Here is a 14947-nt window from a genome sequence, read left to right as displayed (position 1 = left end):
AGAGGCTCTGGAGCTCTCCAGCATTTTCCCCTTTGCTGGTTAAATCTTGAGTCGACTGTTCATTTATACCTCAGTGGAGGAGGCTGCCCTTATCCTGCCTCTTCTTCTCTGGGGTTTATTGGCAGATTACACAACCTATAATATGTATTGCCACCAGCTACTGTAAAAGGGCAGTGAACGTGAAAAATAAAACATCCATTGTGGGAAAAGATGACATACCACAAGCATCAAAATAGACATACTACAAACATCAAATACAAAACCCATCCCACTCTTTCAGTCCAAGACACGTCCCTACACAGGCTCAGGAGCCTGCGAGGGCGGAACAGTATTCCTTGCAAGGCATCGGCTGTGAAGTCACGAATCCCCAAAAGCTTTCAGCCGCACTCAGTGATGCCAATTTTCTCCGATTTCTTCTCCGCTTGTGTCTTGTCCTGCCTCTTACAAAAGTGGTCTTTCCAACTGGTGGACTTCCAAGTACACAGGTAAACAAGTATTAAAATGAATTGGGAAGTGTCATCCTCATCATTGTGTAAGCTAATGACAGAGCCACTAATCTTACAGAATACACATTTAAAATGGTTTTATTAATATTTGATGGCCAGGTGTATATTATCTCGCTCTCTGATGAAAAAGACAGACAATATCAATGAACAGCTTTTATGTACAATAAAAATAACATAAAGTGCAAAAGTAATTAAAAGTAAAAGGCTCATTACACTGAGAAACAGTCAGTGAATTATGTAATAAGGAAACGTCTTTGTTTAGTCATTAGTCTCACATTACAATAACTATTTGGTTTTATACAGGTGTCATTCTATAGTTTTTTTCTGTCTGTCGTCCAGCTGCACCAAATTGTTAAATCGAGATCTGAAATAATGTTTCATATACATGAACAGTCGTTTCCTCTCCCTCTCTGACCAGCTTACTGTACGTGTTCTGAAGTTACTTTCATAGAGGTTACAACATAGAACTGTACTTCAGCATCTCCTTTAGGCTACTATTCCAACAACAAACTCACAATCGATACGTTCTATTTCCCTTTATTATTCTTTCGTGCAGATATGTGCATAATGTGAGTATGCATATTCAACCTCTGCAAACCACTCAGCTCTCAACATCTCAAGTCCAGCCCTTAGATGTGTCTGTCTGAAGGAACAACAGTACCACATGCAACACAAGTGATTACTGAATCACAAAACAAGTGTCATGCCACAGAATTCTGCGTTTCCTAGTGAAATAGGGCTTTGAGTGAGGTTCTACAACAATTCCAGGAGATTCAGTGTCTCGTCTTCCCCAGTCACACGTTTCCCAGCTCAGCGATGTGCAGTAAACGTTGAGCTCTCAAGAGGGGAGTGGAAAAGTTGAGAATGGAGTGCCTGCTTCACCCACTCTCCTCTCTTTCAAATCAGCTCCAACATGTTCCAAGACAAGTATAAGACTGTCCATCTGCATGAGCATCGTCTTTCTAAGTCCCCTTCTTCGACTCCCATTCCTGAAAAACAGGACACTCATGTAGTGTTGGTACATAAAGTAAAGATATGGGGGCTGACATTGCTGTTTGTTTGTTAGTCTGAACTCTGATTTCGTTACTGAACATTGAGACACAGTGCTACTTGAGAGAACAGGTACAGTTGAAGTCGGAAGTTTACATACACCTTAGCCAAATACATTTAAACTCAGTTTTTCACAATTCCTGACATTTAATCCTACTAAAAATTCCCTGTTTTAGGTCAGTTAGGTTCACCACTTTATTTTAAGAATGTGAAATGTCAGAATAATAGTGGAGAGAATGATTTATTCCATATTTTATTTCTTTCATCACATTCCCATTGGGTCAGAAGTTTACATGCATTCAATTAGTATTTGGTAGCATTGCCTTTAAATTGTTTAACTTGGGTCAAACAAGTCAGGTAGCCTTCCACAAGCTTCCCACAATAAATTGGGTGAATTTTGGCCCATTCCTCCTGACAGAGCTGGTGTAATTGAGTCAGGTTGGTAGGCCTCCTTCCTAACACACGCTTTTTCAGTTCTGCCCACAAATTGTCTATAGGATTGAGGTCAGTGCTTTGTGATGGCCATTCAAATACCTTGACTTCGTGGTCCTTAAGCCATTTTGCCACAACTTTGAAAGTATGCCTGGGGTCATTATCCATTTGGAAGACCCATTTGCGACCAAGCTTTAACTTCCTGACTGATGTCTTGAGATGTTGCTTCAATATATCAACATAATTTTCCTGCCTCATGATGCCATCTATTTTGTGAAGTGCACCAGTTCCTCCTGCAGCAAAGCACCCCCACAATATGATGCTGCCACCCCCGTGCTTCACGGTTGAGATGGTGTTCTTCGGCTTGCAAGCCTCCCCCTTTTTCCTCCAAACATAACGATGGTCATTATGGCCAAACAGTTCTATTGTTATTTCATCAGACCAGAGGACATTTCTCCAAAAATGATGCCCTTTGTCCCCATGTGCAGTTGCAAACCGTAGTTTGGCTTTTTAAATGGCAGTTTTGGAGCAGTGGCTTCTTCCTTGCTGGGCGGCCTTTCAGGTTATGTCGATATAGCACTCGTTTTACTGTGGATATAGGTACTTCTATACTTGTTTCCTACAGCATCTTCACAAGGTCCTTTGCTGTTGTTCTGGGATTGATTTGCACTTTTTGCACCAAAGTACATTCAACTCTAGGGGACAGAACGTGTCTCCTTCCTGAGCGGTATGACGGCTGCGTGGTCCCATGGTGTTTATACTTGCATACTATTGTTTGTACAGAGGAACGTGGTACCTTCAGGAGTTTGGAAATTGCTCTCAAGGATGAACCAGACTTGTGGAGGTCTACAATTGTTTGGCTGATTTATTTTTTCCAATGATGTCAAGCAAAGAGGCACTGAGTTTGAAGGTAGGCCTTGAAATTCATCCACAGGTACACCTACTTGACTCAAATGATGTCAATTAGCCTATTAGAAGCTTCTAAAGCCATGACATAATTGTCTGGAATGTTCCAAGCTGTTTAAAGACACAGTCAACTTAGTGTATGTAAACTTCTGACCCACTGCAATTGTGATACAGTGAATTATAAGTGAAATAATCTATCTGTAAACAATTGTTGGAAAAATTACTTGTGTCATGCACAAAGTAGATGGCCTAACTGACTTGCAAAAACTATAGTTTGTTAACAAGAAATTTGTGGAGTGGTTGAAAAACTAGTTTTAATGACTCCAACCTAAGTGTATGTAAACTTCCAACTTCAACTGTACATCAGGTCAATGGGTGCCTTGGATCTCGTTTAACCTGTTAGTGCTAGGGGGCAGTATTGACACGGCCGGATAAAAAAACGTACCCGATTTAATCTGGTTACTACTCCTGCCCAGTAACTAGAATATGCATATAATTATTGGCTTTGGATAGAAAACACCCTAAAGTTTCTAAAACTGTTTGAATGGTGTCTGTGAGTATAACAGAACTCATATGGCAGGCAAAAACCTGAGAAGATTCTGAACAGGAAGTGGCCTGTCTGACAAGTTGTTGTTCATCTTGGCTCTTTTTATTGAAGACTGGGGATCTTTGCCGTAACGTGACACTTCCTACGGCTCCCATAGGCTCTCAGAGCCCGGGAAAAAGCTGAATGATATCGAGGCAGCCCCAGGCTGAAACACATTATCGCGTTTGGATAGTGGCTGGTCAGAGTACTCTGAGACTCAGGCTCGTGCACGAGGGCACGAGATGTTTTTATTTTCTCTCTCTTTGTACGTATACACGCTTTCCCGGTCGGAATATTATCGCTTTTTTACGAGAAAAATGGCATAAAAATTGATTTTAAACAGCGGTTGACATGCTTCGAAGTACGGTAATGGAATATTTAGAATTTTTTTGTCAGGAAATGCGCCATGCTCGTCACCCTTATTTACCCTTTCGGATAGTGTCTTGAACGCATGAACAAAACGCCGCTATTTGGATATAACAATGGATTATTTGGGACCAAACCAACATTTGTTCTTGAAGTAGAAGTCCTGGGAGTGCATTCTGACGAAGAACAGCAAAGGTAATAACATTTCTCTTATAGTAAATCTGACTTTGGTGAGTGCTAAACTTGCTGGGTGTCTAAATAGCTAGCCCTGTGATGCCGGGCTATCTACTTAGAATATTGCAAAATGTGCTTTCACCGAAAAGCCATTTTAAAATCGGACATATTGAGTGCATAGAGGAGTTCTGTATATATAATTCTTAAAATAATTGTTATGTTTTTTGTGAACGTTTATCGTGAGTAATTTAGTAAATTCACCGGCAGTGTTCGGTCGGAATGCTAGTCACATGCTAATGTAAAAAGCTGGTTTTTGATATAAATATGAAATTGATTGAACAAAACATGCATGTATTGTATAACATAATGTCCTAGGGTTGTCATCTGATGAAGATCATCAAAGGTTAGTGCTGCATTTAGCTGTGGTTTGGGTTTATGTGACATTATATGCTAGCTTGAAAAATGGGTGTCTGATCATTTCTGGCTGGGTACTCTGCTGACATAATCTAATGTTTTGCTTTCGTTGTAAAGCCTTTTTGAAATCGGACAATGTGGTTAGATCAATGAGAGTCTTGTCTTTAAAATTGTGTAAAATAGTCATATGTTTGAAAAATTGAAGTTTTTGCATTTTTGAGGTATTTGAATATCGCGCCACGGGATTACACTGGCTATTGAGTAGGTGGGACGCAAGCGTCCCACCTAGCCCATAGAGGTTAAACGTTCATCCAACTCGGAATTTCAAGTCAGAAACTCGGGCATCTTTCTAAGGCTCCGACTTTTTTGCATTTTTGAGGTATTTGAATATCGCACCACGGGATTACACTGGCTGTTGAGTAGCCCATAGAGGTTAATGACTGCCTACCTTGGCTTTCTGCATGACATTTCCTCTGCTAGATGCATAGATGGATAGGGGACGCTTCCGCATCTCAGCAGCACAGTTTACTGGCATGGATGCCTCGCTGTATAGATGATCAACTTTACTGATCTGGACCTGGACAAAGTTGAGAATATCTGTTAACGGGTAAAAACTCTAAAAAGACAATAAAACATGGTCTGAAATTTAAACAGTTGTTTGTGATGTAGTAGGAGATAAAGCAGCCAGGCACCTTTCTGGGGGGTTTGCTCTCTGTAGGTGGCCCCAGCACCCCTCCAGCCAGCGACTTCTTTAGATTCTCCTTCACCTCAGTGAGACGCAGCTCCAGGTCCACCCGCTCCCCCTCCTTCCCCCTGCAGTTCTCCTCCAGCTGGGCAAAACGCTTCTCCAGCTGCTTCTGCTGCTTACCTGACCACAGTCACAAACACGCATTCATTTGTTAGGTTACATGGCGCCTCAATAAGTCTGAGTGAAGAATTCCTATACTGTGGCCAAGCTGTAGGTGGCGCCATTAATCTACACAAAAAAAAAAACCATGCTCTCTCTTTTTAAGGGATAGTCAATACAAGACGTGTTTTATTGTCTTACCTGTAGCGTCCTTCAGTTGTTCCTTCACCTCTTTCCTCTCATTGCGTAATACAAGCAGGGCACTTTTGAGGACCTCTCGCGCCTTCTCCATCTCGTCTTTCTCCTTCAGGTACCTCCTGGCATCGTCCTCTGCTCGTGTTTTACCATACTTCCCTGATACATGCTTATTCGCATCTAAGGCAGACAAACAACGAAAATACATTCTGAGTGGTCACATTTGAAAATAATATAGGTTTATTCTAGGCATACTCTGACAAGATGAGATCATGTCAAATCCCCCCCCCCCCCCCCCCCCCCCTTCCCAGCATCACACACAGACTTGGCTGACCTTCTGGAGACTTACTGGAACAGTGTCTCTTTATGGTGACTAGGGAGTCCACCTTCTCAGTCTCTCTGCTGCTAGAGAAAGAAGAGTGGTGTTTCACCTGAGCTCCTGGTCTGGGCACCTGCTCCTCTTGCTGCTGTGGAGTGTAGAGCAGGAAAGGGTAAGGTAGAGCAGGAAAGGGTAAGGTAGAGCAGGAAAGGGTAAGGTAGAGCAGGAAAGGGTAAGGTAGAGCAGGAAAGGGTAAGGTAGAGCAGGAAAGGGTAAGGTAGAGCAGGAAAGGGTAAGGTAGAGCAGGAAAGGGTAAGGTAGAGCAGGAAAGGGTAAGGTAGAGCAGGAAAGGGTAAGGTAGAGCAGGAAAGGGATATCCAGGGCAGAGCAGGCAATGGCAGAGCAGAGAAGGGAAGAGGAAGGAGATAGAGATGAGGGAGGTGAGAGTAATACAACAGATGAACTCTCACTAATGTGTGTGGCATGTAATGTGTGATATTGCAAAACTTACTGTTTGAGAAACTAGACCACAAGTTAAATAAACTAACCACTTCAAGTTGAGTATACTGGAATTTGAGAGATGTATCACAAAGTATTACAGTCAAATAGTGAAATCTGGATTTAGACACATTTTGGGAAGTAAAGAAAAGTCTTGACACACAGTTGGATATGATTCATATTTCCCCTCAAAGAGTCATGAGTTTTCCCAAATACGCCAGGGCTGTGTGAGATCTCTGTACTGCATTTTCCCCCTCACATGACCCTCCCCTTGGACTGTAAAGTAAATGTACCACCCTCTCCCCCATAGAATTAACTCCAAATAATGTTTACGGCCAAAAATAACAATAACTGTAGCGACCGTGTGTTTAAAAACGTGGATATCGACTTGGCCACTTCAGCAGGCTTTTGTGGCACAGTCAATGCCACGCAGGTCTACGGGCCAGAAGATTCACCGACCACCACAGATGAGCTCCCTCTCCCTGCCTCTTTCAGTATACTACAATCAGAGCCGTCTGCAGACAATGATCAGCTAGGGGGGAATCACATTTTCAACATTTTGATGTCATCTATAATTATATAAAACACACGCAACACATTTTCCACCAACAGGTTTCTGTGCCAATGCACCACACAACCAATAAACAAAGCATACAGTCTTCGGTTTCCGTTTTCAACAACATAATCTATCTCGACAAACTGAAAATACATCCCTCCCTACATTGTAGGTTTACCCAGTATCGAAGGCTTGGCTTGACAATCTCAGAATGTAATTAAACATTTGTGTTTTGTAACAGACTTCTCTTTTCATTCATCATTTGGCCGCTAAACAGTTTGGATTGATTTTAGTTTTTTAAGAGACCGGGATTGCACATTAAAGTCAGGGACTTACTTCCATTGTGGTCTCATATATATATATATATATATTTTTACATAAATACATATGTAACAGGATTCAAATAGACATCCTTGTTTGTATGAGTTGCTGTAATTAAGCAGCCAGGTTATTTGTGTAGTTGTGGCGCCACCTGCTGAATTATTTGTGCAACTGCATCTGTGCATATTTGTACGTATCGCAGGATCCAGCCAATGAGTTCAACTTTTGATGGAGATTTCATGACGGATTTGCAGATGCTCTGAAGTGTACACATTGTGTTGTGTGTGTGTGTGTGTCTGCAGAATAAACTGTGAAAGAGAACAGCACTGTGTCTAATATTCTAAAATCTTCATAAAAATATGCCATTTCAGAGTTTACTTTAGCAAAATTTAGCGCCGGACAAGTTGACAGGTAAGATTTAAATTTACTCGACATTTGAGAAATGTTATGGACATCCATATGCGCCAATCAGCTGTGTTGTGACAAGGTAGGAGGTGTTATACAGAAGATGGCCCTATTTGGTAAAAGACCAAGTCCATATTATGGAAAGGACAGCTCAAATAACCAAAGAGAAACAACAGTCCATCATTACTTGAAGGTCAGTGAATGCGTAAAATTTCAATAACTTTGAAAGTTTCTTCAAGTGCAGTTGCAAAAACCATCAACCGCTATGATGAAACTGTCTCTCATGAGGACCGCCACCGGAAAGTTACCTCTGCTGCAGAGGATAAGTTCATTAGAGGTAACTGCACCTCAGATTGCAGCCCAAATAAATGCTTCAGAGTTCAAATAACAGACACATCTCAATATCAACTGTTGAGGAGACTGCGTGAATCAGGCTTTCATGGTTGAATTGCTGCAAAGAAACCACTACTAAAGGACACCAATAATAAGAAGAGACTTGCTTGGGCCAAGAAACACTTGCAATGGACATTAGACCAGTGGAAATCTGTCCTTCGGTCTGATGAGTCCAAATTTGCGATTTTTTTATTCCAACCGTTGTGTCTTAGTGAGATGCAGAGTAGGTTAATGGATGATCGCCGCATGTGTGGTTCCCACAGTGAAGCATGGAGGAGGAGGAGTGATGGTGCTTTGCTGGTGACACTGTCTGTGATTTATTTCGAATTTAAGGCACACTTAACCACTTATCTCTGCTGAGATACGCCATCCCATCTGGTTTGCGCTTAAAGGGACTATTATTTGTTTTTCAACAGGACAGTGACCAAACACACCTCCAGGCTGTGTAAGGGCTATGTGACCAAGAAGGAGAGTGCTGCATCAGATGACCTGGCCTCCACAATCACCCGACCTCAACCCAACTGAGATGGTTTGGGATGGGTTGGACCACAGAGTGAAGGAAAAGGGTGGCTACTTTGAAGAATCTAAAATATATTTTGATTTGTTTAACACTTTTTTTGGTTACTACATGACTCCATGTGTGTTATTTCACAGTTTTGATGTCTTCACTAATATTCTACAATGTAGAAAATAGTAAAAATAAAGAAAAAACCTTGAATGAGTAGGTGTGTCCAAACTTTTGACTGGTACTGTATAAATAAAGGAAGAGAAGCTTAGGCCTAACCCCAGAGAGATAGAGAGAGAGAGACAGTGGTGGAAAAGTACTTGATTGTCACACTTGATTGAAAGTCAACATACCTTAGAAAATGACTCAAGTGAAAGTCACCCAGTAAAAGTCTGAATAAAAGTCTAAAAGTATTTGGTTTTAAATATATTTAAGTATCAAAAAGTAAATGTAATTGCTAAAATATACTTAAGTGTCAAAGGTAAAAAGTATACATAATTTCAAATTCCTTATATTAGGCAAACCAGATGGCACGATATTCTTGTTTTTTTTTGCCAGGGGTACACCCCGACATTTAGACATAATTTACAAACAAAGCGTGTGTGTTTAGTGAGTCCTCCAGATCAGAGGCAGTAGATGACCAGGGATGTTCTCTTGATAAGTGTGTGAATTGGACCATTTTCCTGTCCTGCTAAGCATTCAAAATGTAACGAGTACTTTTAGTTTTCAGAAAATGTTTGGAGTAAAAGAAAAACATTATAAATAGTAAAGTAATAGAAATATAATATAAATATAAATAGTAAAGTACAGATACCCCTAAAAACTACTTAAGTAATATTTGTCATGACGTTGGCCTGTGGGTAAGGTTTATGACCCCCCCCCATAAATACCTTTCTCCCTTCCCCTCTCTGACCCTACTGAAGGACTTGAATAGCCTGTGTTAAATATAGAGAGTCTGGGAACATCAAACAAATGGGGAAAAGGAACCATATTTTGTTAATAAAACCAGTTGGAAATATGCTTGGGAACGTAATGAGTATGTATGTCAGTTCGGTTGTCATCTGAGACATTATGACTGATGACAGGACGACATAAACTGTACCTGGGAAAGTATACACCCTCTAGTTATCAGAATAACATGGAATTGTTATGCAATTGAAATGTTTGATATTGAAATTGTTTGTTAGGAGATTAAATGTAATTTTAGCTTCCAAATGAGAGAATTGGGTTTTCATAAGGAAAGTGCCCTGCTTGATCAGTGGCCCAACCCTGTGAAGAGACAAGGGTTATAAACGATGAAACACCTCCTTCCCCCTCTCCACTATATAAGCCTTTGATGAAACGATAACCACGTTGTTCCAGTACGTGAGGTCTGCAGCCTCTACGTTAGAAGGACACACATGTCAACTAAGCCAACCTCGGCGTGAGCTATGGTATGAACTGGTATGAACTTTGAGCTTATTCACTACAGAAGTGCTACTTCCTAGCCGTTGAGTTCGCAGCGGCCTAGACGTGGGCTAGGAAAGGACGGACGATGGATCCAGTCTAACAGACGGACAAAGATACCACCACGTATCCAATTTACCACCAGAGACATTCTTCCGAGTACAGGAAGATCTGTTGGCCAACCCGGCCAGCATCTACGACCAATCTACCGAAGCGCAGCTCAGAGTAAATATTTATTGCATTTTCCTTTTCCAAATGGGCGGTAATTTAGAATGCATAAGATAATGTATTTACGATAGCATAGCTGCTGTTTCTTTGTTCCTAAATCTTCCCGCTCTTTCATTCAAGCCCAACCCCCTTTCCTTTGTGTAACCAGCCATGATACAGGTTCCGTCCACCAGAACGTTTTTGTATGACATCATATGTATTCGGTGTATTTGTAATTCTGTGTGATAAGTTTAGGTATTTAGTAAATAAATAATTAAACCCAATTTTGTATTGCTGATTCAACTTGTTAGCCAGGGTTCGTGAAGATAGCCAAGAATTTACAACTTTCATTATGAGACTGAAAATAAGATAAGGGTTAATATTGACTGCTATCGATGTAAAATATTACTAAGTATTTTAAGAGTTTATTCGGAAGATAACGGCTCTATAAACGTTCTTCCGTGGTGCCCCGACTTTCTAGTTAATTACATTTACACGATTAGCTTAATCAGGTAATATTAATTAGAGAAAGAATTTTATAGGTTAGCATGTCATTTCACTTAATCCGGCATAGCCAAAGACACAACATATTTTTACTTTAGTACTTCACACTACTGAAGATAGACATATGCCGGCGGCATGCTATGACACCGACATGCATTTCTTTAATGTCAGATGGCTACTGCATCTGCTATACAGATAGAAAATTAACAAATTACCCTCCTTCTGTACTTCTATCTGAATATTTTGTATAAAGATAAGCATTATATTATAGGAGTAACTCTGGTAGGTGTGAAACACTTCCTCACCTCCAGTTAAACTGTTGGAGTCAGTTGGAGCGTCAGGGCGCGCTGCCTTCATATCATAGGCCTGCAGTAGCTAAAGGTTAATAATAGCCCTACCAAACCTTCACAAACATTTCTAAACTTTAGTGTAATATCAAAAGTCAGTCAAGTTGTTGTTTATAGTGAAAATACGAGCAGAAGAGCGAATGTGAACCAGGGAAAAAAAACACACTACTCTCCCGTGCCCAATAAAGAAAAACACACAAACCTCCCATAAAGCAAAAAAAATTAAAGGTTTGACAAGCCTCCCCTATTTTGGACCACCCCTCCCCCAGTACATTTCGATCTGTCCCATACACAACTCAGATGAGCTCCGATGAGCTACTTTCAGAGCGCATCCCTGGAGTGTCGTCTATACCCTCCCACATACCCACAGAGGAGCCTATCGGCATTCAGCAGGCCTTCAGAATGCTGTAGAATTAAAATCCCTTTGACTCCTACTCCCTGATTCTGTGGAGAGATATAGGAACAGATCATTCATCAACTGGATCCTTAGGATTCCAGCTACAGTTATGGGTGTGAACACAGAGCTGGGGATTCCTTAGATGTAAATCTCAACCAAAGGAAGTCTGTTTTTTTTTTTTTGCTACAGTTCAGAGGTTGCTGGTATACTGCTGTCTCATGCACAGCCAATAGGGTTTGGTTAACCTGTTTTTCTTGAAATGTGGTTTCTTTCCCACAAAAAAATAAGGGTGTGGAGCTTTCCCACTTTCAAAATGAAATGAAAGTTTGTCATTATGATGTGTCAACAAGTTAAAACATGTTTAGCATTCGTATCTCCTCACCAATATGCTCTCATAAGGAACCTCGTCATACGTTCTGGAGTCAGTCGAGGCGCTGCTGGAGGAGGTAGCCCATCTATGGGACAGGAAGAGGCTAGCATTGTGATGTCATAACAACCATACTGTGCAGACAGACCCTGGTAGAATTGTCAAAATACCTGTGGTTAAATGTTGGTACCTTGATGAAAACCTCCAAATGGTAAAACTGATTCAGCATTTCAAAAGAGACAAGCATTTACCCCCATGACCATCTGGCATTATAAATGTACTCCCCTTAAAATATGAAGCCCATTTGGAAATGACCCCAGCCTCAGACTCACAGGAAGGAGTGTCTTGCTGCATCTGTGATGCTAGTGATGGTGTCCACATCTACATAGTCATAGTGCAAAGCCTCAGGGCTGGTGGCACAGCCAGACTCTGCCAGCAAAACCCCCAGCCAGCGGCCCATCTCTTCTGAACAGCTGGCCTGTTGGACAGACAGAGACACTTACATCAATCACCACATGGCACTGATCCCAAAGGGGACTAGAACCCACGAGACGGACCGGAGAGACCGGTCAAGGGATAGGGGACATTGGGCTACATATACACGCACAAACATACCTCCAAGGCAGCCACCTCGTTGCCTCCTTGCAGGATGCGGAAGGCGAAGGGGTGCTTGGGCCCTACTCCAGGTATGACCTCAGCCCCATGGAGGACCACAGCTCTGACGTGAGTACCCAGGTCGCCCCGGTCTTTGTGAAGGTACAGTGTTCCACTCCTCACACAGCACCATCTCTCCCTCCAACACTGGCTCAGCAGTAGATTTAGATAACCTGAGGACAGGAACACATCAATACTTTCCAGAAAAAAGGTAATTACATGGAGCAGTAGAAATGAAAATAACAGCTTTTAAAAAGGTGGGAAGACAACAGACTAGTAGTAACATGCTAAATACCAGCCAAGAGATTATGACTGTGGAATGAACATGTCATATATGACATGGATGGCCTCCTGAGTGGTGCAGTGGTCTAAGACACTGCATCACAGTGCTAGCTGTGCCACTAGAGATTCTGGGTTCAAATTCAGGCTCTGTCGCAGCCGGCCGTGACCGGGAGACCAATGGGGCGGCGCACAATTGGCCCAGCGTTGTCCTGGTTAGGGGAGGGTTTCGCCGGCAGGGATGTCCTTGTCCCGTCGCGCACTAGCGACTCCTGTGGTGGGCCGGGCGCAGTGCACGCTGACACGGTCGCCAGTTGTACAGTGTTTCCTCCGACACATTGGTGCGGCTGGCTTCCGGGTTAAGTGGGCAGTGTGTCAAGAAGCAGTGTGGCTTGGTTGGGTTGTGTTTCGGAGGACTCACGGCTCTCGACCTTCGCCTCTCCCGAGTCCGTACGGGAGTTGCAGCAATGGGACAAGACTCCAATTGGATACCACGAAATTGGGGGAAAGAAAATGGGTTAAAAAAAGATCTATATGTATGACATGGATGCGGGGCGCTCACCACAGCGGGGGTTGTCGTCATGGTGGTAGGAGGACAGAGTGTCTCCTGGGAGAGGAGGCTTCTTCTTAGAGAAACTGACGATCCTGTTGATCTTCCGTCCAGCCGCTCTGCTCATAGACCCCGTCAGCTCTGAAAACGCCCCCCTCTTCCCCTTCCCTAAACAGAAACACACCGGAGTCAGCACAGAGTCCTTTACAAAAGAGTCATTTACTAGATCATGTATTGTGTGTCTGAAAGGGCATGTTTTAGTTAGCTATTTACTGGATACTCATGTTCCAATGTGGCACACTGTATTGGCAATCGAACAATGTAGGCAAATGTAGTTCAGTGCTTCTAAAAATGTTGTTTTGAAGTCCCAGGGCTCTGTCGACCAGGTGCTACCTCTCTGCCTTGTGTACGTATGTCCTATGATGTCATTGTGAGACAAAGACAGGAAGAGGGCAGGAAGGATGGTTCTGCTCCGGGTCACACTTCCTCTGTCTTTTATCTGCTTTAGGTAAAACATCCAAACGTTGACACCTCTTCTGACTCAGGAACATAGATCACTCTACTTTCTCATTCATTATGTTTTCCTCCGTCTTTAGGTTGCCAAAGCCACTGCCCTACATAGTGTTTCATTTCAGTCTGCTTGAGCCTGTGTCTCAGTTTAAAAAGGGTTCTACATTTTTTTTTTAAATGACATGGAGTATCTAAAAGTGGTCTTTTGAATCTCACAATGCAGACTAGTAAAACACAAAGCTACAGTAGAACAGTAGAAAGCAGACACCCAGGGAAGTTCAGGTATGTTGAGGCAGATTGGGTCCTAACCTTCACAGTTGTCACGGAGCTGACCAGAGGACAGGTTGTCACCTGTGGCCACGCTGTCAGAGTCAGAGGTGTGCTTGTCAACCAACACTACAGTGTGCTTGTCAGCTCCTAGTAACTAGAGAGAAGAGAGGGGGGGAAATTAGGTTAGTGTGGACACTAACCTAATTAAAAACAAAACATTACCGTCTTAGAATAATCCTGAAATGGGTTCCACAGTCCCTCTGTCCACAGTCATACATTTAAGCTATAATAGAATGGCTCTGTTTCCATCTATGTGGAGTTTCAGTTGCTGATCACTAGACTATTCACAGTCAGCTGTTTTTAACTGTCAGAAGGCAGCATTAGAGCATCAACCCCTCCTCTGATTGAGTGACACGGCATAAACACACCATCAATGAACTGATACAGATCAGGTAGTGATACATTAGAAGGTGGGGGGGGGGGGGGGTCAAACAGGCTGGACGTCTGTCTGTCTGACCTGTCTGACCTGTCTGGTTATTTACTGAACTGCTTTCATTCTGTCTGGTTATTTACTGAACTGCTTTCATTCTGTCTGGTTATTTACTGAACTGCTTTCATTCTGTCTGGTTATTTACTGAACTGCTTTCATTCCGTCTGGTTATTTACTGAACTGCTTTCATTCCGTCTGGTTATTTACTGAACTGCTTTCAATCCGCCTGGTTATTTACTGAACTGCTTTCATTCTGTCTGGTTATTTACTGAACTGCTTTCATTCCGCCTGGTTATTTACTGAACTGCTTTCATTCCGCCTGGTTATTTACTGAACTGCTTTCATTCTGTCTGGTTATTTACTGAACTGCTTTCATTCTGTCTGGTTATTTACTGAACTGCTTTCATTCTGTCTGGTTATTTACTGAACTGCTTTCATTCTGTCTGGTTATTT

At 42.2% G+C, this 14947-nt stretch overlaps 1 protein-coding gene across 4 annotated transcripts in view; it reads right to left on the bottom strand.

Annotated features, from left to right (window-relative positions):
- Positions 1-568: 568 nt before the first annotated feature.
- Positions 569-14947, bottom strand: part of afap1l1b (actin filament associated protein 1-like 1b) — a 39875-nt gene continuing 25496 nt past the window's right edge. For 2 of the 4 annotated variants that reach the window (XM_014198107.3, XM_014198104.3), the window contains exons 9-18: positions 14044-14158; positions 13237-13392; positions 12357-12568; positions 12074-12219; positions 11757-11829; positions 5811-5943; positions 5483-5656; positions 5127-5302; positions 4883-5011; positions 569-1495 (exon numbers count right to left, since the gene is read on the bottom strand). In XM_014198107.3, coding sequence (XP_014053582.3) covers positions 1469-1495; positions 4883-5011; positions 5127-5302; positions 5483-5656; positions 5811-5943; positions 11757-11829; positions 12074-12219; positions 12357-12568; positions 13237-13392; positions 14044-14158 — 1341 coding nt within the window. In that variant the 3' untranslated portion in view covers positions 569-1468. The remainder of the gene's footprint in view (positions 1496-4882; positions 5012-5126; positions 5303-5482; positions 5657-5810; positions 5944-11756; positions 11830-12073; positions 12220-12356; positions 12569-13236; positions 13393-14043; positions 14159-14947) is intronic. The other 2 variants (XM_082974767.1, XM_082974766.1) reach the window with 2 other exon arrangements.

This window comes from Salmo salar, chromosome 04 (assembly GCF_965601325.2).
Source record: "Salmo salar chromosome 04, fSalSal1, whole genome shotgun sequence".
Lineage (NCBI taxonomy): Eukaryota > Metazoa > Chordata > Actinopteri > Salmoniformes > Salmonidae > Salmo > Salmo salar.
The sequence above is the reverse complement of the archived record's forward strand: the minus strand, read 5'-3'. Positions and strand labels throughout refer to the sequence as shown.